Below are 25,800 nucleotides of genomic sequence, written 5' to 3'. Positions count from 1 at the left end.
GGCAGCCGGCGTTTACAGTGGATCTAGATAGAGAGGAAACGAAGATGAGGGAAAGATTTCCTCAAGGTTGCTGGGACTTTCAACCAAAAGTTACTGGTCCAGCTCAATATTCTAGGGCTAATCCAAAGCATTCGCAGAATAGAGATTTTAGTGATATCTGGGTTTGAAACGATTCCAACTGCAGTGTAGTAATCAATCATTTTTAATTAATCACGATTAATTGGTTATTAAAAATAATCGTCAACAAATTTAGTAATCTATTAATCGTTTCCCAGGGTATACAGGCACTAAAACAAAGGGTATTTAATGAAAGGACAACTTATTCAGCAGTAATAATTAAGGCACTACAGGATACATACTACATTACAGTGTAGTAAGTTTAGTTGTTTACTGCACTCTAATGATCACTACAGTGTCATTACAGTGACACTGTAGTGATCATTACATTGTAGTGTAATGATCTCTACAAAGTGATTATTAGTGCTTTCAACTGTAAAACACACAATTATACTTTTTAGCTTGTTTAAATTTTAATTAATAAAACCGTCTGAATCAGTTATCCAACGAGAAATCGGTTGATGACTTCTCGGGATTCGTGAGGCGCGTTCCGGTATAAAACAAAACATCCAGATCGCATACTAACCCTCTTCTACGTAGTACAGTGTTTCTCAACCTTTTTTGGGCCAGCGCCCCCCTAGCCTTTATCCAGGTCCCTCACCGCGCCCCATCAAAGAATTTGTAGTCTACTCTGCACTGAATATTATTTTATTATTAATATTACTCTCGCTGTTGTCGATGTTGTGACGTTTCTGGATTAATCGTTAAAAATAATTTTCCAGAGAATAAAAAAGCCATGAGAATATAAATGATTTTCACAGGTGTCCAAGAAAAATCCACTGAATGGACATTCAAGTTAAAATTGGTAGGCCTAACAGCAGTCAATCAGAGTGGAAAAAATATTCTTATTCTTTTCCATTTTCTAGTTAACTATTACAAAAAATGACCAGATAAAAGATGTACACAGCAATGCCAGTTTATATTTTGAACTACTTGCAAAACGACTGAGCTCTGCAACACTAAAACATGGATAGAACTGTAACTACATTAATCATAACTCTTCTTCTCTTCAGTGTTTCTGGTGGTGCAGCTCTGTGCTGCCTTCAGGAGAATGGGACATCAGAGTATCATCCATAAAACTTCACCCACATGGCATTTACTGTGTAAACCAGAGCTTTCAGTGGAAAAACTAAAGTTCCAGGTCCTTTTAATGCCATACAAATATGAGACAGAAACATGGATTATATCTTTATATAGACCTGCCTATTGATTTATAGATTAATAGTTCGTTGCTCCGTTCTATGTCACGGTTCTCCTGTTTCAGAGTTTTGCGCAACGTGCGCATCGTCTTTGTTTTTTTTTTACCCCATAAACGCGGAGCGGCCGGGAAGCGCGTATTGATGGAGAAAAGCAGACTGACGTAAACCTTTTAGCTCTGGTATTCTGATGATTGAAATTCAAAAGTGCTGTGGTGCTACCAGATCACTTACAGAACCGGTGTTAACTCTATAAAATGAACGCTCTCTATCGAGGTATCACCCATGGAGGGATTTCTTTATTTAAATGGGTTCATTTTTCAGAGGGATACAAATTGAGGGTATCGTTACACGTTTATCAGAGCGATGTTCCGTTGTCCTTCCATGGAAGCGGGAAGCAACCAGACGTTAAAACGCTAATATAAGTGACTGCTTTGACAAGATTTTGGCAGATCACAGCACTGCCAAAACATGTGTACAAAGATACTCAATAAAACATAATATATTTGAAAATCAGACACCAGACAAAGTGAATCACAGTAACGTCATCAGCCGGTGTAAAGCTGAACTGATGCGGTGAAGCAGGAGCGGAGCTGCGCCAAGAAGCTAACAAACACTGAATAGTGTTTGTTAGCTATTCAGTCAAGCATGATTTAATGTTACACAATAGAGTTTTAGCAAGTTGCTCAAAGTCTAAACTGGTATTGTTGTGCATATAAGGTGTAAAGTTTACCTTTGACCAAACGCCCCCCAAAGGCATCCCAGTGCCCCCCTTTTGTAAAAATTTCCGCCAGTGCCCCCTGCCGTCCTCTGAACGCCCCCCGGGGGGCGGTACCGCCCACGTTGAGAACCGCTAATATAATAACAATATAAACATTTCATTGATTGACAACTAAAGTGTGTTGCATTCCCTGTCAACAGTTTTCTTCAGCAAGTCAGAGTAACCATGTTTAAAGATTTCTAACGTGCCTAAATAAACAAAAGATTAAAGATTCAACATTGACTCCATAATTACCCTAAAGGGTTAGTAAAATATATTCACAGTCAATTTGAGAACTACTTAATCTCTATATTTAGGTATTATGCTATGGTAATTATCCTTAAAAATGTGTAGTGGAAAAACGGGTTGGAAAAGCAAACAGAACCAGAGGATAGCAGCTCGAACCGGTTAACATTTAGCAGCAGATGGTGATTTCTCACTCTCTGTGTGTTTTAACACCTGAAGTCAGAATTATGGAAATGTAGATGAAGACTTAGAAGAATCTAAATGTTAATTTATTTGCAAGTTAAAACAGGTGTTTGTCAAATACTAAGATAAAAAAAAGAGGCATGATGTGATAATTACTGAACATTTCTGGAACAATATTCATTTAGAAAACATGGTCAAGTTGATCCTATGTGAAAGTATTTGGACGTGTATTTGCAGAAAATGTGAAAACTTAAAAACAAAATTAAAAACAGTGTTACCTTGCTGGGTTTTCTCACTCTGGGCTTGCTGGCTCGGACCACTTTCAGAGCGTTTTGTTGATCTGCGCACAGATGATGGATAATAGAAACAGACATCATTAAATGTGGCAGGCAGGAGCAAACCAAAGCAGACAGAAGGTACAGCTCCACAAGAAATGCGAGTAGAAATCGGTTGCTCAACACCGCGGTTAAAAAGTCAACTCATCCACTCTTGCACAGTCTTTCTGTGCTGTTTGGGGAGCATAGGGAAGAAGAACTAAGTACTTAACCCCACAGGGAGTGAAGGAGTGTAAGTTGGGGGTGATTAGAGTGCAGACAGCGGCGGCACGCCGTGCGGCTGCATCTCTGCAGGCTGGGAGTGGCTCCTATCGCTCAGCAGAGGATGGCTGGATTGATAAGACACACTGGGCACACACACACAGGCTTCCATGTGAATGGGTGTATGCCTGACTGGGTCTGTGTGTGTGTGTGTGTGTGTGTGTGTGTGTGTGTGTGTCCACCCACGGAGCTAGATGTACAGTAACCCTGTAAACTGATGCCTAGGCCAGAGAAGGCTGCTTCAAATTTAGCTCCCCCTGGTTGCTCTCCGCTCCGACACACATTCACAACTTTAGCTGAGGGGGGTTCGAGACCACCACTTTCACCAAGAGCCTCATAGCAGCAGAAAGAACACATACACATATGCAAAGGCAAATGTTAACTATGAGAATGAAAAAGATTGTTGAGCTCACTGATGAAGCAATCAGGAGAAAGTAGCCAATTCAAAGCTGAAATTCCAAGAAACTTGGCTTCTGATTTGATACATTTTTAGTTCAGGAGATTAAGAATCTAGATACTCACTTTCTCAGACTGGCTCTTTAGCTCTTTAAAGCTGAAGTGTGTCACTTTTATGAATTAGTATAGTGTTTGTTGAAACTGTCACTATAGCATAGCAGCACACAATGTGTGGGGAAATAAAACAAAAACAAAAACAAGCTCCTATGCCTTCTCCCAGCGCTAACTAGGAACAACCAATCACATAAAGGAGGCTGGTCTTAGCGCTGTCAATCACCCCATCCATTCCCTTTGACAACTGCTACACTGTAACTTAGTTAATGCTATGGCTAGTTAGCATGGCCACTGATGACCATAGATAAATGGTAAGTTGTTTCTCCACCATTAGTACATTTAGTAACGTGTTCACAAGAATAATTGACAGCTCTAAACCCCTCCTCCAGTCTCTGATTGGTTGTTTTTGATTGGGAGCGGTGCATTTCGTCAGACGGCCAGAGCAGCTCAGGGAGGAGGTGGAGTAGATGGATCTTTTCACAGATTATCTGTCTCATATTACACTGTCACAGAGTGGTGACAGTGTAATATATAGTATACACATCAATATAAAAATATAAAATAATATATTATGAGATAATATAAAAAAACCAACATAATTTTTTTTTTAAATAAATGTTACATTCTGCAGCTTTAAGATACTCTTCCACCATGGTGTTTTCAGCAGGTGTGCACAGTCCACTCCATTAACCCCATGCAAATAAAAACCTCCGGATTCAGTCTTAGGAAAATCTTGGACACAAACAGAACTGCTGTTCAGAGACTCTTCTTTAAAAGAATGCGTCTGTTAATTACATGTTGAACTTTAATATAATAATCCCTCTTGTAGTCAGATGTGCGAAAAGGCTGCTTTATGTAGCCTTAGGTAAAAGATGCACTTTTAGGTAAAAGATGCACTTTTACCTTCTTGAATCATCTCTGGGATCATTTATGCCGACCTGGTGAAGGCTACAGCGCTCTAAGCAACACTGGTTAAAGGTCAAGTCCCTGCAAAATGTCTACTTTAAATTTTTTTATCTTTTTTTTTTCTTGTTCTTGTGAGACTGTGAACATTTGCGTACCTGGTTTCAATAATGCTATAGCTTATTTATGTCCATCATTATGAACACACATCATGCAATAGTAATCATTCAAATACACGACAGGTTTAGCATACACGTCAATAAAAATGAATTACAGTTTATGCAAAATGTTAATAAATGTACAAAATATACAATAATAAACCATTCCAGTTATAGGTATCCTACAGAGCCTTTCAGATTCTTTGAAAGGACTTAATTTTGTTGAGCTCCAGAGAGGTAATGGTAGAGATCCACTCTTTCATTCAGAAATAATTCACTATTTTTAGGAGGATTGGGGGAATTAGCATCAATTCAACTTCATCATACCTGGAAAAATATTATTGTCCCTCATTGTAGAATTAAAAGAACCTAGAGGAGAAATAAAAGCAGTCAAATGAAGTCTTTGATTTTTAAACTACTGCAGTAAAAAAAAATTAATAATTGATTTGAACAACAATTACAGGTTGTGAGGAACTAACTAAAGCCTTCATCTAAAAATAAATCCATGTAAAAAAAAATTACATTAATGTTTTTTACCTTTCAGAAGACGCATCAAGTCTGGAAACTCAATCTTTTTCTATTTTTAATATTAAATGTTCTCTTTATTTAGCAAACCCTGCATCCAGAAAGAATTTGGAGCTTCACTTGTTCCACATTTTATGTTACATTATTCCTAAATTGATTACATTTCTATGTCAATACCATACTTTTTTCTTTTTACAAATTTATTAAACATAGGAAATTGCTGTAGGATAAGTTGTCCTAGTAATTATTTTGATAAACATTAATATTGCTGTTTTGAGACCGTTTTGATGTAATACATTGATAATGTATTATCAACATATTACGTAATAATAATAAGTTTTCTTCTCAAAAGCCAATAAACTTTAATTTTGTAAAGAACACTTAAGGCTAGAACTGGAAGAGATTTTAAATGTGCAAAAAAAAGAAAGAAGCAGAAATAAAACATTTAAATGGAAATAAAAATCATGTACAACAGAAACCATAAACAAACAGGCTTTAGACAAAATTACCTTTAAAAAAATGTGAGGAAGGAACTTATTGAGCTCATTTTACTGTATCCTGCGATTAACTGATTAATGTCTCATTGCGACAGGCTTAAACCTACTAAAGGACTCATGTTTACTTGTGTATTCAGAGTCTTTGCTATGACGTTTTAACGTGAACTCAGGTGGATCCTGTTATTGCTGCTCTAAACGTCACAGCATGACTCAGAATCTCAGTCAGAATCTGAAGGTCCGTCTATCTGAACTCCGCCGTTCCTCTGTGGAGAGAGGAGAACCTTCCTGAAGGACCTCAAGCTCCACCTGTATGGTGAAGAGTCCACTCCTTAGAAAAGCAACATGGCGGCCCGTCTGGAGCCGGCTGGAAGGGCCCTGGAGGACTCAAAACTGCCAGGAACAAGACTCTCTGGTCTGGTGAGACAAAGACTGGACTCTCTGGCATGAAGACCAGATGAGCTGCTAGGAGGAAAACCAGGCATGGCTCATCCCCATGGGGAAGCACGGGAGTGGCAGCATCAAGCTGGGTGAAAGCAGTAGGTTCAGAACCTCTCTGAGAACGTCCTGGAGCGGCCGGGCCAGAGTCCAGGCTGGGGTTCGACTGTACATCTCAGGAGAGATCAGAAAATGGCTGACAGACGTCTGTGATGGAGATGGAGACGTTTGGCAAACAAGAAACTGACCAAGAAAAGCTCAGTCAGCTGGTCATGCCGTATGCAAGAAGTTCCTGCTAAAACTGCATTAAAATAATGAGAAAAGGCTGGGAATACTTATGTACATGTGATTTCTCAGTTTGTTGTTAATATACTTGCAAAAAACAAACTTTTGAAGTTATTGCAGGTTTTTTTAAATGAATTTAGTCCATTTTTAAATGTGGAAAAACGTGAATATTTGCTTGATGCAAGTTAAACCCAGATTAGCTAGGATGAAAATAAAAGCTGCTCTAAAAGATGCTGAGACCAAAGTCAACTTCTACTGTGTATATTCGATCAATATACAGATTGATGTTTATTTAAAAGCCCCATTTCATTTTATCGTCTCAACAAGCTCCTTGTTCACAATTATTTTTTACAAAGTTTAGTTTTGTTAAACATTACAAAAGTCTATTTTTTTAACAATACCAAAAGCTACATTTTATCCAAAAGTCGTTTTGTGGAAATTAAAGGTAAACTGTGTATGCCATAATGTGGAACCCTGAATCTGTTTTACCAGCTGTTCATGCATCTTGTTAACATATGTTTTAAGTGCAGCTGATTGTTTTAGATATTTTTGTGTGAAAGTGTAAAAAAAACCCAACCCAACAACAAAAGGGAGATCCTCTCATAGAATATCTATCCTCTCATAGAATATCTATTATCTATTAACACAACAAAAAGTATTACTCAACCTTAAGTCCTCATTTGTCTTTCTACCTGTTCATCTATTTTAAACCTAAATCGTTTCTCCGATTCCGGAAAATTAAAAGTAGATCTTCAATAAATGTTAATATTTTTTAACCATACAGATATTCGACTTCCAGCAGATCCGTCTGTTAAAGCACCTTGTTCACATACGTGTTACTCTCACTAGTGACAGCGACCCGGTGGGAGGAACGGCAGGCTGCCAGGCCATTGGACATGCGAAACGTGCCTTTACAGCAGCAGAGGCTGCTAGCCAGTTGGCTTTAGCTTCAACCAGCGAGACGAGCTAGCTGCTCGAAGCTGAAGCGTCGATTTTAGCTCAAATCGAGCAGCTTTTGAGCTACTACCTCCCCCCAAAAAACAACAAAATACTCCCATTCCACTGCCAGAGATATCCCTGTGGGGATCGGAGCAACATAACAGCTAGCTGGTGGTAGCTAAAAGAAGTAGCAGTTGTCAGCAATCAACACGTGGTGCTCATGAGCAACCCGAGCACGGGGGGGATGGGGCAAATATGTTGCTAACACTTAGCTGACATCCTAATTGTTTAATTACATTTGGCTAAAGCCACCGTGAGATGAGCTGACAGTTCATATTGCGGTGGGTTTCTCAGGAGTGAAGCGTTCAGAAATGCCTCGACAACGTGACACATTTGCTGCGGACCGCATTATTCACTTTCCCCCCCTCGTCTATAAAACATGGGAGCAGCTCACCTGTCTCCTGGGACCCGGAGTTGATGTTGTTGACCGGCACTCTGCCCGTGGTTCTGTTAGTCCACGGGTTGACTTTCGGCGGAGGGGCTTCTACAACTTTCTTCTTCACCGCCTCGACAGCCGAGTCAGCGTTACCGCTCTGTTCGTTTTCTTTATCGTTTTCTTTGCTTTTCTTATGTGTGTCCGCTTGGCTCTTGGTCGACTCTTGCTTGTGGTCGTCCGCTTGCTGCTTCTCCGTGCCCCTTTGCCCCGGCTCTTCTTGTTCTTTGTGCATGTGAGCTCCCTCCGACTTGTTTTGGTTTTTGTCCTGCACCCCGCTGGAGCTGCTCGCTGTCAAACCCGAGTCAACCTGGCTACACTCAACCTCGGTGGACATCCTGCTGGTTTCCTGACAGCGCACGGTGTCAAAGCCAGTGTGGAGTCTTGGTTCTTGTTTTACGTGCAAAGAGAAAAGTCGTGAACAGCTCGGGGGGTGACCACATCCACTCGAGGCAAACAAAATTTGGGCTGGACCTCGCTAGCCCGCTAGCCAAGAAGCTGCTGCAGCTAACTGTTAGCTAGCCTAGGACCATGCAGAAGCCAGCGAGCCCGAGTCAGAAGCTTTTTCCCGCGATATTTAACAGTTTCATATCATTTAACAGTTTCCTCCGAGTGTGTAGTTAGCTTCAATAAACGCGACAAGCCCTTGTTTGGTTCTTTGGGACTTTTAATAACTTTAGAGAGAGAGAAAAAAAAACCTACTACAGCGACCTCCTCTCTTAGTGTCTAATTTCACCTCCACGCTACCAGCAGCCAGCTCGTGCAGTAAACTCTCCTAATTCTGTAAACACTGACTCTGCTGCCCCCATCGACCGTCACTGGGAACTACATGCAAATATTTACAACTGCTTTTGAACACATTATGGAATAACTTTTACCGAGCTGTGTCTTTATCCCGTCTATTTGTGGTCATGTATCAATTTTACTAACGTGCATAGATTGAATTAAAACTGCGACAAGTGAGTATTTAAAATAAACTATTTAATATATTTGGTGTAAAAAGTAGGCAATTGCATATTCACTGTTATGAACTATAGCGAATTAAAATTCCTTTTAGGAAAAATTGAACGTCAAACTAATTTCTTCAGTTTTATTTCTTTTCCAGTAGTAGTACTGGTGCCTTTGTTGTATTAACCTTCTGAAACCAATTTAAATATATATTCAAATATTCCCATCTAAATATAATATAGATATAACATTATCTGTTAATGTTATATAATGTAAATATATAATGGTATCTATTTAAATCATCAAATTTATTACTATATTATTATATAATATATATTATAATATGATATAGCTGTATTATAATATAGACGTTACTATATTATACCTATCATTTAGATATACATAATATTACCTACTATATCTAAATATAAAAGATATATTACATGTCTATTATATTAAAATATTTGATGACAAAAACAAAGAAATCTTTAATTGGTAGTTGTATGTTTAGTAGAATACTTAATCTCTAAACTCATTCCTTTATAAAGAAATGGCAACAGATAAAACATTATCACTATGTGCAGAAGAAAACTACTGCTGCACCTCAGACTGACCATGCCTTCGTCAAGCTGAAACACGGTGGTGGTATTATTATGCTGTGGGGATGCTTTTCTTCAGCAAAGAAAGTGTCATTAGTAAGATTTAATGGAAAAATGGATAAAGCTGCAAAACATACAGCCAGAGATACCATACACTGGTTTAGATTAAAACAAATTCACTTTAGAAAGCTCGGCCCTGAACACAACTTTTGGGACAATTTGAAAATTGCACTTCTAGATGATGTCAGTCCAGTGTGACTGAGTTTGAGATATTTTCTTGCAAATAAATCTTCAACAATTTCAATTTCCCAATGAGCAAAAGTTTCTAGAAGCACATCGCAAAAGTGTTACAGCTGAGTAACGACCGAAGGGGCAGAAGAAAAACGCACACAGCTGGCATTGATCCGTGGCTTTTAAAATGAAAGTTTCCAGTTTTTATCTGTACACCACTTTAAAAGCAACGTATCATTTTCATTCAAATTTAGAATAATGCACAACGTAACATTAAACTATCAAATCAATTGACAATAAAATACATTAAAGTTAGTAGTTGTAACACGAGTTCAAGACACTTCGGATTTGTAGAAAAAAACAACAAAAAAGTTTTTCTTATTGAGTGATGAGTTCCTTATCTTTTCTTAAGTGCTTTTCAGCTATAGATATAGAGGGAACCAGACACTCGGGCCAATTCGACTGTTTGTGTTTCACTCTGCTTGTCAAATTGCACACATTAAAAATCTGAAAGCAGAGTCATCACTATCAGATCAGATGACACGTTTCAAAGTCTGGTGTAGATACAAGCTGCTGGAGAGATGGAAAAAGATGTTCAGTCATAATGTGTGGGAGCATTTAACTCCAGTAAATTGTGAGGGTACATGAGCAGTAGAATTACACATCAACCTTCCACAAAATATCAGAACGGAATCATAGAAAAATGGGCAAAGTTGTATTTTCTTCAGATACCATTGGAAGAACAAAACGGGGTCAAAAAATATTTGACAAATTTCCAAATTCATGTTGCTGTTGTTTTCTTGTGACACTTAAATGTTTTCAGACCTTCAGTCAAAGGTAATAATAATAACCAGAGTAGTTGCACATTTGCTTTCAACTGATGATCTTAATTATTAAAGGGTCAGTGTTATGCAAAATAAAAAAATTTCAGCTTTACATCATGTTACGATCTTATTCCCTCATCAAAAACATACCTGGGGTGTTCCCTTGATTCTTTTCTGCATGTTTGAGGAATGCTTTAATCTCTATGGCAACCACTCAGCTGTGCAAAACCCCTGGGTGAACCTAGCTCCACCTTCAACGACAAAGCTCCCCCTCAGAGCTGCAGTTTCCAAGCCTTCAAGCTTTGAACCTCCTCCCTTCCTGCCCCCTCAGCTCCTTCAGACTAGCCAGCAGTAATTAGCAAACACCTGATGGAACTGCTCATCTGCTGAGCTTGCTATAAAAGCTACTTCTCTGTGCAATGCTGGTAGAAATGTTGCTATAGGGTTAATAAATGAGCCATGTGGTGATGACTTCCTGAAGGCAGAGTTTCAGGAAGAGTTTGAGTTGTTAAAGAGACAGGCCCAACAAGCCGTTACAGAGACGTTAAAGCATATAGTCAAACTTAAGTCATATTAGGTGTATACAGCATTTTTATAACAACTGAAAGTAACACAGTTTCTGGATTGAGCTATAAAATAATACGATATGGCTAGAAAACATATAATACTGTCCCTTTAAGGCAAATCAAGACACTTTTGTCTTAGCATTCCACATAATATTTTCTGCAATGTCTAAGAGATCATCAGGATGTTTTTTTTGGTAAACGTGAGCTTGGTCTGTGTTTACTTTTTGGTCAGCAGGTGTATTGACTTTGGAATTTCATATGGAAGGCATTTTAACCGGCCTCTTTCTTACTGTCAGATCATGGACACTGATGTGAACGGAGGAAACATAGACCTGGAGTGCTTGCTCAGGGTGAGAGTCATTTTGGTAGGCTGGTCACCCCTGGGAAGGTTCATCACTGTTCCATGTTTTTTTTTCCCTCACTGAGGTTAACTAACTTTTTTAAATCTTTCTAGACTGATACATGTCAATCACTGTTTCTCACCTGTTTTTGAATTTCTCTGGCTAATGGCTTGAGTGGCCTTTCAGTCCAGTTTGATACAGTGAGTGTTTCACTGTGGGTGGTAACTCTGCCTTCAGCAGCATTCTTCACAAAGTCTTTGGCTTTTGTTCTGGGGTCAATTTGCACATTTTTGACCAAAACCTGTTTATCTCTGGGACACAGAATCCGTCTTCTTCCTGCTACAATGGCTCCCATGATTCCCATCATGTCTGTACTCGAAAATAATTATTTGAACAGATTAACGCTGCACCTTCAAGCATCTGGAAACATTTCTTTTGACATTTTGTTTGACTTTCCCATGATGCCAAACAAGAAAGCAGCTTGTTGGAGGTGAACCTCCAGTTAACTCACATGTGCCGATCAACCTATCCGAAGTATCCAAACCCATGACATCATCATCTGGGCTTTCCCTTGTTGTTTAAGGAGATAGTAATCATTCTTTATCTAATCCTCTGATTTTGAAAGCAATAATAAACAAATCTCTGGCATATTCTTTCTCTTATTATTGTGTCAGTTAGCAAATAGAAACAATTTTGGTGATTCTAACAAACCCAAAACAAGAAAAGTTTGGTTCAACTTCTGACAGTGAGAAAAAGGGTGTAGGTAAACTTCTGCTTTCAACTGTTAGTGTTAATAATTACAAGGGAAATAATACATGGCTTTCAATATTGTTTATAAACAAAAATATCAAAAGTGTGGTGCATTTGTTTTCTGTCCTCTTTACTCTTATACTTCTAAATAAAATAAATCTGGCTTTTATATTGTTGTTTTTTTTAAACACAAATAAAACTTCCATCTTCACACTCAAATGTGTTTTAAATAATTCACAATTAAATACATTTTGACTTCAACAAGAAAATGAACAAGTAATCTAAACATTTTAATTACTTCATACTGCTGCAACAAACACATCAATAATAATCTTAATAATAATAACTATTATGATTTTAATAATAATAATAATAATAATAATAATAATAATAATTATTATTATTATTATTATTATTATTATTATTATTATTATTATTATTATTTTAGTTCAGTTTTGTTTCCACCTCATGTGTTTTTCATTATCACCGGATAGATGTCATGGTGTTGCCATGGTGCCTCTGGGGGTCAAATGTTGACATCACTTTTCTACCTACTAAAAGTAAACAAATGGATGCTGCAGCGCTCTGCTGTAAAAACATGAAAAATGTGACTAAACAGCGGGAATTACAGCGACGAAAATGCCCGGACAGAAGAAAAAATACAACGTACGGTTCCCTCCTGTGAGTACTGCTATCTCTGTGTTAAATATCAACTGTTTATAGTCAAACAAAAGTGGCTAATAGCTAGCACACGCAGCATGGAGTAGAGGGGCACGTGGTGTGTTTAAGGACTACCGGATCTGTCGGAAATCTTGTGCCTTATCACAGACTCAGACTGTGATAAGGCAATAAATTGTTTCCAATAAACAGCGGTTTTGACTTGTAAGCCTTGACTTAGTTTCGACCGCTATTTAGGCGCATTTGTTGTGTATTTTACATGGACGAAATCAAGTAGAAATGCGATCCGTGATCAAGTTAGAGTCCAGTGTCCGTCAGTATACCGGTGGCAATTGCTATGTAACTTCACATTCAGATTAATTTGAACAATTTGACCAAAAAATTGTTTTTAACAAACTAACGGTTTGTATTAAGACTGTTTTTTTTATTTATTTATTTATTTATTTATTTATTTATTTATTTATTTATTTATTTATTTATTTATTTATTTATTGTTTATAGGGTCGCATCAAAAAAATCATGCAGAAGGACACAGAAGTTGGGAGGATAGCGATGGCAGTTCCGGTGATCATCGGTATCCTTCAAGTTGTGGCAAAAAAAGAAGCAGAAAAGAAAACTGACTTAGTTGTCAGTTTTACTGATCTTTCAGACGTCCTTTAACTGAGCATCGGCTTTCATCCCGTCTAAGCGATGGGAGTTGTAGTCCAGATAAGTAAAAAGCTTCCTCACCTGCGTTAGACGTGACACTTTCTCCCGACAGCTTACAAGTTATTGTTTTTTTTTGTTTGTTTTTTTTTTTTTTTTAAGTCAAATAAATGGCAGACTCAACACAACAAACTGAACTACTCGACGATGCACTGTGTGGTTAAAAACCCATATTTAAAATCAACCAAACTCAGTTTAGACATAGTTCCTCACCTATAAAAATAAATTTCATGTTCATTTTAAGTATTTTTAAAAATGTATTTAGTATGTGGTTAATCAATCAAAATGAAATCTACTTACTGTGATGCATTTTGCTGACATCATTTTGCTGACATCACAGCAAAGACATGAGACATAACAACTGACCAAACTTTCTTTTGAGTGCATCTATTTGCATGTTCTACTCCCATGTTTCTTTTTTATAAATCTAATTCTTCCTTCACTTTCTGTGGCATCTAATCAGAATGACTTTGAACTTTATTTGTTCTAGTTTTATTTCAAATTTGCCTGAATACAAATGAATGAGTAACATCTCAGACATCTTGAGTTGGGGTTTAAAAAAAAAAAAAAAGATCTCTCCTGTAGAGCTGCGGATTCCTCAGCTGGAACAAACAGCCCGGGCTTTGGAGATGTTCCTGAAGTCTTTGCTGACCAAAACCTGCTTGATTACTCAGGCGAAGTTCAACAACATTGTGTCTGTGGCTCACATGTGAGTATCTCTGTTGTTCTGTGACACTGATCTCAGATCAGCAGTGGGATGGGATTTTGGGGGTATAATAAACAAACATACACACATGTGCATCTCAGTAAGTTAGAATATGATTTGAAAATTGTATTTATTTCAGTAATTCGGTTCAAAAAGCAAAACTCATGTATTACATTGATTGATTATTCACAGACTGAATGCATGTTAGGAGTCTGTTTCTGTTCATTTTGATGCAACATGGCTTACAGCGAGTGAAAACTTCACGATTACAGACAAAGTAAAAATGATCTTTAATACATAAATATTGTGTATGGGCATTTTGTGAGCTACACAGTTATTTGTATTTCTTTTCTTTTCTTCTCTTCTCTTTTTTCTTTTCTTTTAAATTTAGGAAGCAGTGCATAGAGTCAGAAAAATTGTTTCATTTTCTCAAAGACCTGGCAGAGGGAGCCACGTCTACAGCAACCCAGAAGGACAACCGAGGCATGAGTGTTTGGCCTCCCATACACAGGTAAGGTCAGTTACACTTCTGATATCTGAAATGGCCCTTTAATTACATTCGCGCAGCTCCTCCTCAGACCTGCACCTTCCAAGCTTCAGCTTCACAGAGTACCCCCTCCCCTGCACAGCTCCTTCAGATTAGCCAGCAGCAATTAGCAAACACCTTGTTGAACTGTGCGTCTGCTGAGCTCATAAAAGCTACTTCTCCATGATGTTGTTAAAGGGTTAATAGCGAAGCCATGTTGTGATGACTTTCTGAATGCGGCATTCCAGAAAGAGCAGGAGTTTTTTACAGAGACATTGGCTCAATCTCAAGGTATTAAATTTCAAAGTCAAAGTTCTTTTAAGTCATATTTATAAGGTAATATAGTTTCTTGATTATGATATAAAATAGCACCATGTGCCTGGAAAATACATAATACTGCCCCTTTAATAGTGTTTTGTGGTCAATGTGGATTTCTAAACAAAGTAACCGATATCTGTTTTCACCATAAATGTAACATTATGCAGTTTATTGTCTTTGAAGGAACAAAAAGGGCAACATAGCCGCTAAAAACCCATCTGGAGCAGGAGAGACTGTTCCCCAAAGGAGCCACGGCCCACACGACACCGACTCAGACTCAAGTGTACGTATCCAGTTACTGAACACACAACGCTCACACGCTCAACCGACAGCTAAGGAGGTAGAATTGGTGTCTGGTGGGACACACAGGACCAGTGAAAAGTTTAGATGCGCTCATCATGGGTGTGATTGTCATATAGATTTTGGACTTTTAATAGTTCATTTGAACAGTTCTTCTTCTCTGGTGGAATCGTAGTGCAGCACACGACTTCAGTGAATTCTAAAAACAAAACTGAGGGGGGGCAGAATTTTAAAGTCATAGTAGATTTATTTTTTCTGTGCTCCACCTGGGAGAGCAAATTATAAATCCTCAGATATATTTAAAGGTGGGTAGGAAGAACTAGTTATGACTTTGGTGTTTTAATGTTTGAAGGTCAAAGTGAATTTGCGGTAAACACCTAATATAGTCTGGAAGTACTTTACCCTATTCTAGCATATGTATTTCATAATGTAAGTACTGGTTTCATAAGATTTCTATTAGAAACAGATTGATTTGGGAAAACATTTCTGCCGCTCAAAACTTATTTTCTAATTATATTTGCGTTTTATGTTTTAATTTTAGTTGTTAAATTTCCCAAACTTGCACATAGCTGTCTTGTTTTGTCTGGCTGATGACATCATTGTAAGATATTAAATCAGATTAGTTACATAAGTAGCCTTTTTTATGAAATACTTTTTTTTAACTCTTGAGTAAATTCCTGGACTTTTACACTTTTACTTGAGTCAAAATATGCTGAAGTAGAGCTGCTCTACCTTCCTCTGACACCAACTACTGCTAGATGGACAAAAATGTCCCTTTGCATTTTGTGTCACATGCTTTCTGTATCCATCAACAAGCTTCTGGACAAATTCTGTTTGGATTTTTTTTTTCATCGCTGCTCTCATCACAAACAGAAGACGATACTTAATACGTTTTCCAGCGTGGCTTTTTTAAGCGTAGCTCACCAATAATTGATAGGGTTGAGGTCATTCCAGAGGCTTTACTGTTAGCCTATGTTATTTATTCCTAAACCTGTTTGGATGTGTGTCTGCCTGGTCCAGTTGGAACAGAATAGTTGCGTCCTCGCCAGGAAACAATAAATTTAAATACATTTTACATTTCTGACAAGCTGCCAAGTCTCCGGCTGGGAAATATCTCTGCAACTTTTCTCACAGCTACAAAAAGCGCGAGCTTTCTCTGCGATCTCTGAGAGTTAAAACATATTTACATCAAATATGCTTCATTAAAAGGCCAAAATTTATTATATTCATGCCTTTCTTATTGGCACTCTGAATTCATATCTGAGTAAAAGCACCCTCTGTAGTTATACCAGGGTATTGCACGCTGGGGGAATTAGTAACTACATCTTTTTTCTTTTTTTTTCTCCCCCCAGGAGCCGGAGCTCTACATCTGCTTATAACGTGGACTTCCCAGCCGCACATCATTTCTGTTCACATGTCATTAGGCTTTGCAGTGACTCAGCAAAAAACAAAAACAAAAAAAAAACTCTTTGTTCACAATAGCCTACATCAATCTGACTGTTTTTGGACAGTAAGAGGGAAGAAATTGGATTTACGCAGCAGTTTGAATCTGAACCAACATGCAGAGCTTTGGTAAAGAACAGAACGTCCAAGCAGAACGGATTTCTGCTACAGGAGCTTTGTGTGTGTGTGTGTGTGTGTGTGTGCGCGCATAGATTTGAATACTTTGAAAGTCTGCACTGTTAGTTTTTTTTTTTTTTCATTTTTAGCTCGTCTGCAGATTTGAGGTTAGCATCATGAACCGTTTTACCCCTGCAGCCCTCAAATGATTGATTTTTCATTTTGTTTTGTCGTCTTTGTTAATTATAAGTGCTTACCTTTTAATATTTTTAAAGCACTTGTAAATATATATTATTTTGAATGAAACATGTAAATAACTCAAGGCAGGAAGTAAATAAAACTAAGCAAGAGCTTACAGTAGTTTGTTTATTCCAAGAAACTATTTCTTTTAACACGGTACTGGGCTGAAGTGAAGAATAAATAGAGGATTCTGTTTTTAGAGCATCTTTTACTGCATATTTACATTTTTGAAGCCATATATGGTCAAACATACGCAGCTGTCACAGGCTTTTTTTTTTTTTTTGGAAAAAAAAAAAAAAACTGATGCTGACAAACATTAGTTTTAATGTTCCAGCTTCAAGTCTCACTGATGCTGGTCCTGTAATGTACATGAACACAATCTCACCAGATGAGGCTGTAATACACACCGTCTGAGCTCATAACCCCCCAACCCCCACCAACATTTTTTAAATGAGACATGCATCTTAGTTCAAATCAACTTTACTACAATGACTCAAAATGGATAAAATACATACAAAATAAACAGTTTTTCAAGTGTTTTGGCTTCTTCGCGAACCGAAGCCGACGCCAATTGGAAGTGGTTCACCGGATTCCTCTTTCGTCCGACACGTTTTCTATTCGGCCCCGGAAGGCATGGTCCGCCTGCGCTCTTTTCAAGAACCGAGCCGAACACCGGCGGGGAAAAAAGAAAAAACTCAAGAATTAAATATTTCCTGCGATTAAATTTTTTTACACGTACAGTGACGGAGTCTTTTGTTTCATGAACTCGTCCTACGAGTATAAAGCTGTTCTGTCAAAAAAAAAAAAAAAAAAAAAAAAAAGGAGGGCTGGGGGCAAGGGGAGAAATACAAAAAAAACAAGTTATTACAGTACAGCTTCTTCAGAAAAGTCGCGCTCCATAGCCAAAAGTCTGTTTGATAGCTTCAAAGTAGTATCTCTTCCAGCCGCCTTTCGTCTGTTCCTCTTCGCTGTTGGGGACGCCTCGGCACTCCACCTTCAGCTCCGTCTCGCTGCTCCGGTCCAGGAACATCAGGGTGATGGTGGCGTAATGCTCTGTGGTGCAGAGAGGCAATCGGTTTCCAAAATTCAAATGAATATATATATATATATATATATATATATTACAGAAAACCTGGAATGTGATTAAAATCATCACAATGTGGGAAAATTTTCATTTTTCAAACCCCCACAAAATAATAATAAAAAATTATTGAATAGACCTTCTGCATAGGGAGTAAATTTTTATATGCAATGTTTTTCTTTTAATATTTGTGGGAAAAAATATGTAAAACTGTTGTCTTGACAGTGGAATGTGACAGAATCAGATAAAAGAAAAAAAATTGAGCTATAAAACAACCAATCAAGAGTCAAGTGGGGGATCTTAGCTCTGTCAATCATGCTTGTATATGAGCTGTTCTTCTCTGTAACATAAAAAATAATATAAAATATTAAGAACCTACCACAGGGCCAGTTGTTAAACCTCCACTTCATTACTATTTTCTCATCGGGTACCTGATGGCGAGAGGATTTGTTGTTAGGCTTCAACCATTTTCTACATGTGTTGTACTCTATACCTCAAATAAAACAGGAGTTTTCAGTGAGGTTTTCATTATAGTTCTTGGAAACGTCAGTCTCACCAGCTCTGTGAATTCCCCAAAGACGTTTCCTTCTAGCAGGCGAAACTTTCCACCCCTCTCTGCGTCCACTGTCGCAGGACTGCGTGTGAACGCCTGGACCATCTGCACACCCAAACATACCACACTGTGACATCATGGCTTCAAGCTAGACAGATTGACAAAAAATGTATGGTCCACCAAGATGAACATTTGTCCACTAACGCACACGGTAAAAAAATTTTTTTCTTCCTTAAAACGGGTTGGTGTTTTCAAAAACTCTCGCGTTCACACAGGACCGTTTTCAGAAATGTTTTCTTTCACACAGAAACACCCCAAAAAAATTTTTTTTCTTTTTAACTCCCCCACACCTGTAAGTGGCGCTAAACACGAAGAATGGAACATGTGCCTAAAGCCTTCACACAAGTTTACCAGTAGACTCAAAGAAAAAAACAACAACAAAAAAACCCACAGATGGTGAACAAAAACTGAGAGTGGAGTCTTCTGGAGAACTTCTTGCAACTGCTGAAGGCACTTTGTGAAATCCACCATTGTTGTTGAGTGTGACACATTTGCAGTTATAAGTCACTTTATTTCTTTATTTTATTTGAGCAAAAATAAAAATGTGACAAAAGAAAAACAAGTTGCTCAAAGGATCAGGATGAAGTAAAACTCATGTTCCTTCCTCTGAGAAAAGTACAGTGATTTAGGCTACATACAACTTTTTTATTTTAAAAATTTTATGCCGTTATATACGACACATATAGGTATGAATGTTGCAAGATGGCTTTTTTTTTATTTTTATACATATGCTGAATTTTACATTTCATTTAAATTGATCGTTTTTTCTATAGGCTTTAATTTTCTCCCTTTAAGCTATTCCATAAATCTACTCCACAACTTCAACTTGTAATGCACATTTGTTTGGTTGTAATATGAACACATTGTTTTGCTTAGATTCAATATTCCTCTTAAGGCAGGATGGGCTAATGCGTCAATTTCTGCTGTAAAAATGTTTTTTTTTTTTCTCAAAAATTGAACAGGCATTTTGTTTAGGGATGTGTCGATTTACTTTTTTCAATTCCGATGCCTATATCTGAGATTTAGTATCGGCTGATACCAATTCGATACAAAAGAATGGTGCTGAATTGACTTAAAACTTTTTTTTTTTAAGACAGACATTAAAGTGCTGAATTATAAATTTATTTGCCAACTCTGCACACTTAAATACATATTGTTACTGATACTCAACAACGCTTTAAAATATTCCTACTTTACGGGGAGGCAAAAAAACAAAAACAAAAAAAAAACAAAAAAAACATTCTTGTGTGGATGAGGCCTAAAACTTTGTCAGACGAGAAAGAATAAGCAAGCGAGCATTTGCAGGTGAGAACCTAATTTGGTAATCGGATCGGCAGCAGCAGGACAGACTCACCTCCTGGTTGAGAAAGACTCTGTAGAGTTCAGCTGGTGAGGTGAGAAACGTGTCTCTGATGGTGAATTTACAGGTGGGGATTTTGACACCAGTGTTGACGGGAGCTGCCGTGCTGCTTCCTGAGGAAACCTGAAAAAAAAGAAACAGCATTCTAATCAGTCTAGCTCTACGTCACGACTCGACGCGAACCGGCCGTCTTTAAACACAGACCTGAGTTTTGTCCTGCTTGGCTTTGGACTGAGAAGCTGACTGAGGCTTGGCCACGCCATTAGCGGTAGGCAGGATCATCCCTTGCGTGAATTCTGCAATTTTAGAAACGATAGATGAATAATAATAAAACAAGACAGTTTTGTTTTTTGTTTTTTTTATCATTGAAAGAGCCAAAGCATCGGTGTTTATTAAATCGCTAGTTTTAATTTCTACTCGGGTCGGGAATGGTTTACCCTGATCTTTACAGACCTGTTTTCAAAAAGCCCACGTAACTCCCCAGAGCCTCCCGGATTTTCTCTGCTCCTTTAGTTTTCATCAGGTGGACCAGGGGCGTGTCGGGCTCGTCCTTGTTCAACGAGATGGAGATCTGAGGAAGCGGATCACGGGGACATGATTCAGTGCTTCGCTTCACCACCACCACCAGTCAGGATCATTAAATCAACCATTAGACTTACATCCAGATCCTCCATGTCGTTCTCATCAGACAAGTTTGGAACTTCGATTGAACCTTTGTATTTTACTCCGGTTTTTGACTTTCCTGTAAAAAAAAAAAAAAAAAAAAAAAAAAAAAAAAAAAAAAAAAAAAAAAACCCAACAACATCAAATTCAAGTCAGTTTTTGAGTGAAAAACTGACTTGAATTTTTTTGGATGTTTGTGGAACTGCTTCAAATGAAATGAAAAAAACAAACATGACTAATAAAAATGTTGTGGATAACATTTTCCTTGTAAGAAGACAAGTGGTGAAACAACTTTTCTGATTAATCACAATTGACTATTTTAATCATGATAATCACAATTACTTGGATTAATCATGATTAATCACGATTACCTGAATTAATCATAATTAATTGATAACTGAAATAATCAAAAATTACTTTAGTAAGTGATAACTCATTAAATGGAGTATACAAACTTGAAAAAGGCAATTTGCTGAAAAAAAGAGCAGTGATTGCGCCAAAACTGTACAAAATATGCATTTTGCATAAAAAATCCCTTTGTTTGTAAATCTTTTCTACCCAGAATTCCTCAAATACCAGTTTTAGCTTCACCCAGTTCAGATTAACTGCTGTGTTATTGCATTGCAGGCATTAAAATGTGTATTTTCTTATTTAAAAATAAAAGAATAGAATTATTTTGTTGCTTGCATATTTTAATGTATTTTTAATAAAATGTATACTTTAGTGGTTAAAAGAAAAAGCCATAGAATGTCCCTTTTTTTATATCAGATTAATCGAATAATCATCAGAATAAACGATTACTAAAATAATTGTAAGACGTTGATTTTTGTGGTAAACTCCTCCACTCCCTAAAAAAAAAGTCTTAATTCTGCATCTGAACTATTTGCTAAGGAAAGAGCTAATTTTTAACCATTCTGGAGCTGCTGGTCAGGGCCACACAAAATGAGCCCAAAGCGCTGCCATCACTACAGACGCTGTCACCTACTGGCCAGCCAGTGCAAGTCTCAAAAATGTTGTTCAATCTTTGTAAATCAAAGAGTTCATTCATGAGTTGTTCATTTTGTAAAGTTTCTGTTAAAATACAGTTTCACATGTGATTACGGGAGAAAACAAAAGGGGTCTGGAAAAAGAGCTGAATGAAAATTATTAAACATGTGGCCACTAGGGATGGGTAGAAAATAAAGGTAACACTTTATTTGAAGGGGGGTGAATAAGACTCATGATACTGTCATAAACATGACATAACACCTGTCATGAACATGAATAAACCTTCATGAATATTTATGACTGTTGTCATAAAGCGGCATTTGGTAAATTATGACACTTTTAATACAAAGTTGACATTATTCAAAATGTCTTTGTTATGACAACTTGACATTAACCAAGAAATCCTTACTGTTTAAATTTGACCTTTAATAACATAAAGATAATTAATTTTTAAAGTGCAATCAGTAATACTTTTAGAACAAATTTATATCAGTAATGATTTCTTGGTTAATGTCAAGTTGCCATAACAAAGACATTTTGAATAATGTCAACTTTGTATTAATACAACTTTTAATACAACTTTTGTATTAAAAGTGTCATAATTTACCGAATGACGCTTTATGAGAACAGTCATAAATATTCACGAAGGCTTATTCATGTTCATGTCAGGTGTTATGTCATGTTTATGACAGTGTCATGACGGTCTTGTTCACCCCCTTCAAATATAGTGCTACCAAAATAAAATCTACTTTGTGATGCATCAAGAGGCAAAACTTCAAATTTTTAAAAAATACATGCAACAAAAAAAGCTCTTCTTATTCCTAAAGAAGACTGAAATGTTTTATTTTTATTTTCGACAGAATAGCAAAGGACAAAGGATGATTCATGTCACTTTAAGTCGACAAACGGCGCAGCTGCGTGTGCCATTCTCAGTTCAAGCCCTACTTTACACTCACCAGTCCAGGTCGCTTTTAGGCTCCATTCATAGAAGAAAATAAGTTTCCCTTTGCGGTTGTTAATCGAGGCCTCTCCTTCCAACTTGCTGACTTCCGTCACTTCACACGCTCCCTCGTCATCCTCCACGCTCAGTCCGAGCAGCAGAGACTTCAGCTTATCTGAAGACCAGTTTGTTGCATCTCTTTCAGTCCTGAAGATTTTTTTATAAAAAGAGACACCATGTTGAGCAGACTGACAATCTGTAGTCATGATTAGAGGGTCAAAATCTTTTCTCTTGACTTCTGAACATTTTTGTACATGAGAACATGGAAGTCGCATCAGTTTAACTGGCTTTGGTGGTAAAAATATATTTCACAGTAACAAATATGATCTTTTACCTGAATAAATGGACTATTACGAGTCTATTAGCTGATATTTATTTGACCTGTAAAAGGGGAGATCGTTCTAAGATCACCTGTTGAACATTTTAGGGCAATATATTAAACAATTTTATGAGATTTTGGAGTTGCAGCTTGTCACAATTTAGTGTAGATTGGGGCAAAGGAAATTAAAAATGTAACTTTTAAATTTAAAACTACAAGCATGATCTTGGCATCATGTAAAAGTCATTTTATGATTTGTTTTTTTCTTAGATACAATAGTTTGTACTTCAGAAATTTTTGCTAACAAAATTTATGAGCCACTGACTAGGAAAATCTAAGCGCATTAATTGATGTCTTGATGCAACAAAAATGAACTGGTTCATAAAAACAACAATGTGGTTCTCCATAGATTTAAATCACCGCAAGGGATTTCACTAACATGAAAGATGATTATCTATTCGAAGATCAAAAGTGAGGGTAAGCAGTGGGATTCATCTGATTTTTCTTCGAAATAATAAAAGGGGGGTAAAAAAAAAACTCCTATTTTCCACAAGCTGTGTAGAATTTATTGTCACGTTGCAGCCTGGAGTTACATTATGAGCATAACTAATATGGTCAAACTTGCTCCGTAGCTACATAGCATACTGAATGTAACTGCAACAGCTTTAGCTTTGGTGAACAGCTAATGGAAAGCCTCGGTAGCTACATGTGACGCTAACTTGAACAACGTTAACAAAAGCTTTACTGCAAACTAAGACGTTTTGCTTTAGTTAATTACGGGATTAACAATCTCTCCTGATTGTAAGAATGTGATACAAAAGCGGTTTGGGATGAAAAGCTACCTCGAAGCGTGCGGTTAGCATCAGCTTCAAGCTAACTGGCAGTGAGTGCCCTTTCATGTTGTCTCACCAGTGCCAATTGTTGACATTCGTCGCATCGGCTCTCTCTTCAACGATCCAGCGAGGGTCTCCTTCTCCCCACTTCGCCATGTGTGCAGATAAATAATAATTATAATAGAATTTTGAAAGCGGGGCGAATCCTAAAGCAGGAGGTCTCGCTGTCTGTCAGTCAGCCGGTGGACGTCCGCTGCACGCTGCTGCTTCTAGAAACCTCTGGCGGTGCTCCTGCGTTTATTCTCCGAACATAGAAAATGCTCGAAACGGAACTTTGTAGAAAGAGATGAAAAATGTTCCCCCCCTTCCTCTACACACACACACACACTACCGGAAGTTGTGTTTATGAGCGGTAGTTTTGCTCCGGGAATGTAAGACTTTGGATATTAGCACTCTAGTTTCTTATATCCAGTTTTATACTTTTTCTGTATGTGGGGGAGATGGAGAGGGGACGAGATTTATTTTCTGTTATGACGTGATTTTAAATGTCAGAAGCTACCCATGAATATTTCTTGAGTAGCTTCCTCCTTACTGGAAGCTGATTTATAAACATTATTCATCCTTTCTAATAGAAAATCTATTTTCATAAGGTGTCTTTGCCTGTTCACACGTTATGAATAACAGAGAGCATTTTAACTCATAAAAATTTGATATTATATATTTTCCAGGCAAATAGTACCGTTTTATTCCACAATCAAGTAACTATGTCACCTTTACTTGCCTATAAAAATGCAGTATATGTCGAGCATAACTTAAAATAAATTGGACTTTGCATTTTAAAACCTTGAAATTGACCTCTGTCTCTTTAAGAAGCTCCGGCTCTTTCCGACACTCTGCCGTCAGCAGGTCATCACAACCGTCTTCCATTATGTCATTTACATCCTCTCTTAGGAGCTTGCTCTGAGAAGTAGTTCTATGAGGAGCTCAGTTCCACCAGATGTTTGCTGAGTGCTGCTGCCGCTAGTCTGTAGGGGCGCTCTGAGAAGCAGAAGACCGGCTGTCCCCGCCCACCCTCTGAGATCTGATTGGCCCACCCACATAATTGACATGTAACAGCACTAGGTCACTCCTATAGTTGGAATCGTTGCAAAATAGGCAAAGAAGAAAAACAATAATAAATCTAAATAGAACGTGTGCGAAACTACAAAAAGTGAGAAAATGGAGAAATATAGAAGTTGCCCAAAGGCCATCCAGACCAGCAACAATCACCTGCAAAAATAAAAAGCACAAGGAATAGTTTGGCATGTTATAACCAAAGTCATGTTTTGGGGGGGGGGGGAGTGGCCCCAGTGTTTTTTTTTTTTTAATTAGTCAAGAAAGAAATGTCAAATATTGTTGCTATTCCAATAAAGCAGCGCAGGCTGAAATGGAGAGTTGGGCATCAGAAAAGCAGAAGTGATGTTTGATCTGCAGGCCATAGGTTTGTAGGGTTGAATTAACATATTGCAAACAAATTGTCATTTAACAATGCTTTGTTCTGACTTGTTAGAGATACACATCTGCATGTTTAATCATTCAAAGATCCTTCTTTGAAGTTTATTCTGTACCTCAAAGTGTTCAGCACAATGTAAATAGTTAAAAACTATATTGACGTGTATAATTTTTGTATTTAAGTATTTCTTGCAAAACTGTATTTTTAAGGGTTACATTTTAATAAAAACAATGAGCTGAACCTAGACTATTTGTAACAGATGTGTTTTTTTGTTTTTTTAAAGCCACAGTATTATGTGAAATTGACTTTTTGAGCTT

At 37.5% G+C, this 25,800-nt stretch overlaps 3 protein-coding genes across 10 annotated transcripts in view; 1 reads left to right on the top strand and 2 right to left on the bottom strand.

Annotated features, from left to right (window-relative positions):
- Window positions 1-8,625, bottom strand: part of larp1b (La ribonucleoprotein 1B) — a 34,161-nt gene extending 25,536 nt beyond the window's left edge. For 4 of the 7 annotated variants that reach the window (XM_081603107.1, XM_081603109.1, XM_081603110.1 and 1 more), the window contains exons 1-2: window positions 7,805-8,625; window positions 2,781-2,842 (exon numbers count right to left, since the gene is read on the bottom strand). In XM_081603107.1, the coding sequence (XP_081459233.1) occupies window positions 2,781-2,842; window positions 7,805-8,180 (438 nt within the window). In that variant the 5' untranslated portion in view covers window positions 8,181-8,625. The remainder of the gene's footprint in view (window positions 1-2,780; window positions 2,843-7,804) is intronic. The other 3 variants (XM_081603113.1, XM_081603114.1, XM_081603112.1) reach the window with 2 other exon arrangements.
- Window positions 8,626-12,583: 3,958 nt separating this feature from the next.
- On the top strand, window positions 12,584-17,250 carry LOC103458155 (dr1-associated corepressor). Of its 2 annotated transcripts, none has more exons than XM_081603303.1 (6): window positions 12,584-12,783; window positions 13,282-13,354; window positions 14,071-14,194; window positions 14,583-14,702; window positions 15,219-15,318; window positions 16,688-17,250. In XM_081603303.1, exons 1-6 carry the CDS (start codon window positions 12,742-12,744, stop codon window positions 16,712-16,714), a joined length of 486 nt encoding a protein of 161 aa, XP_081459429.1. In that variant the 5' UTR covers window positions 12,584-12,741; the 3' UTR covers window positions 16,715-17,250. The 2 variants fall into 2 exon arrangements, with proteins under 2 accessions (XP_081459429.1, XP_008396991.1); XM_008398769.2 differs by having other exon boundaries at window positions 12,587-12,783; window positions 14,101-14,194.
- A 349-nt stretch (window positions 17,251-17,599) lies between these two features.
- LOC103458156 (activator of 90 kDa heat shock protein ATPase homolog 1-like) lies at window positions 17,600-24,359 on the bottom strand. Its single transcript, XM_008398771.3, has 9 exons — window positions 24,068-24,359; window positions 22,796-22,986; window positions 20,849-20,931; window positions 20,643-20,760; window positions 20,394-20,485; window positions 20,184-20,312; window positions 18,773-18,874; window positions 18,596-18,647; window positions 17,600-18,188 (listed from the first exon to the last, which is right to left on the bottom strand). The coding sequence occupies exons 1-9, from the start codon at window positions 24,145-24,147 to the stop codon at window positions 18,016-18,018; spliced, it is 1,020 nt and encodes a 339-aa protein (XP_008396993.1). The 5' UTR covers window positions 24,148-24,359; the 3' UTR covers window positions 17,600-18,015.
- Between the last annotated feature and the right edge of the window lie 1,441 nt (window positions 24,360-25,800).

The sequence above is a fragment of the Poecilia reticulata genome, chromosome 22 (genome assembly GCF_904066995.2).
Source record: "Poecilia reticulata chromosome 22, P_reticulata-male-v2, whole genome shotgun sequence".
Taxonomy (NCBI): Eukaryota; Metazoa; Chordata; class Actinopteri; order Cyprinodontiformes; family Poeciliidae; genus Poecilia; species Poecilia reticulata.
This window is presented reverse-complemented; position numbering and strand designations above follow the sequence as displayed.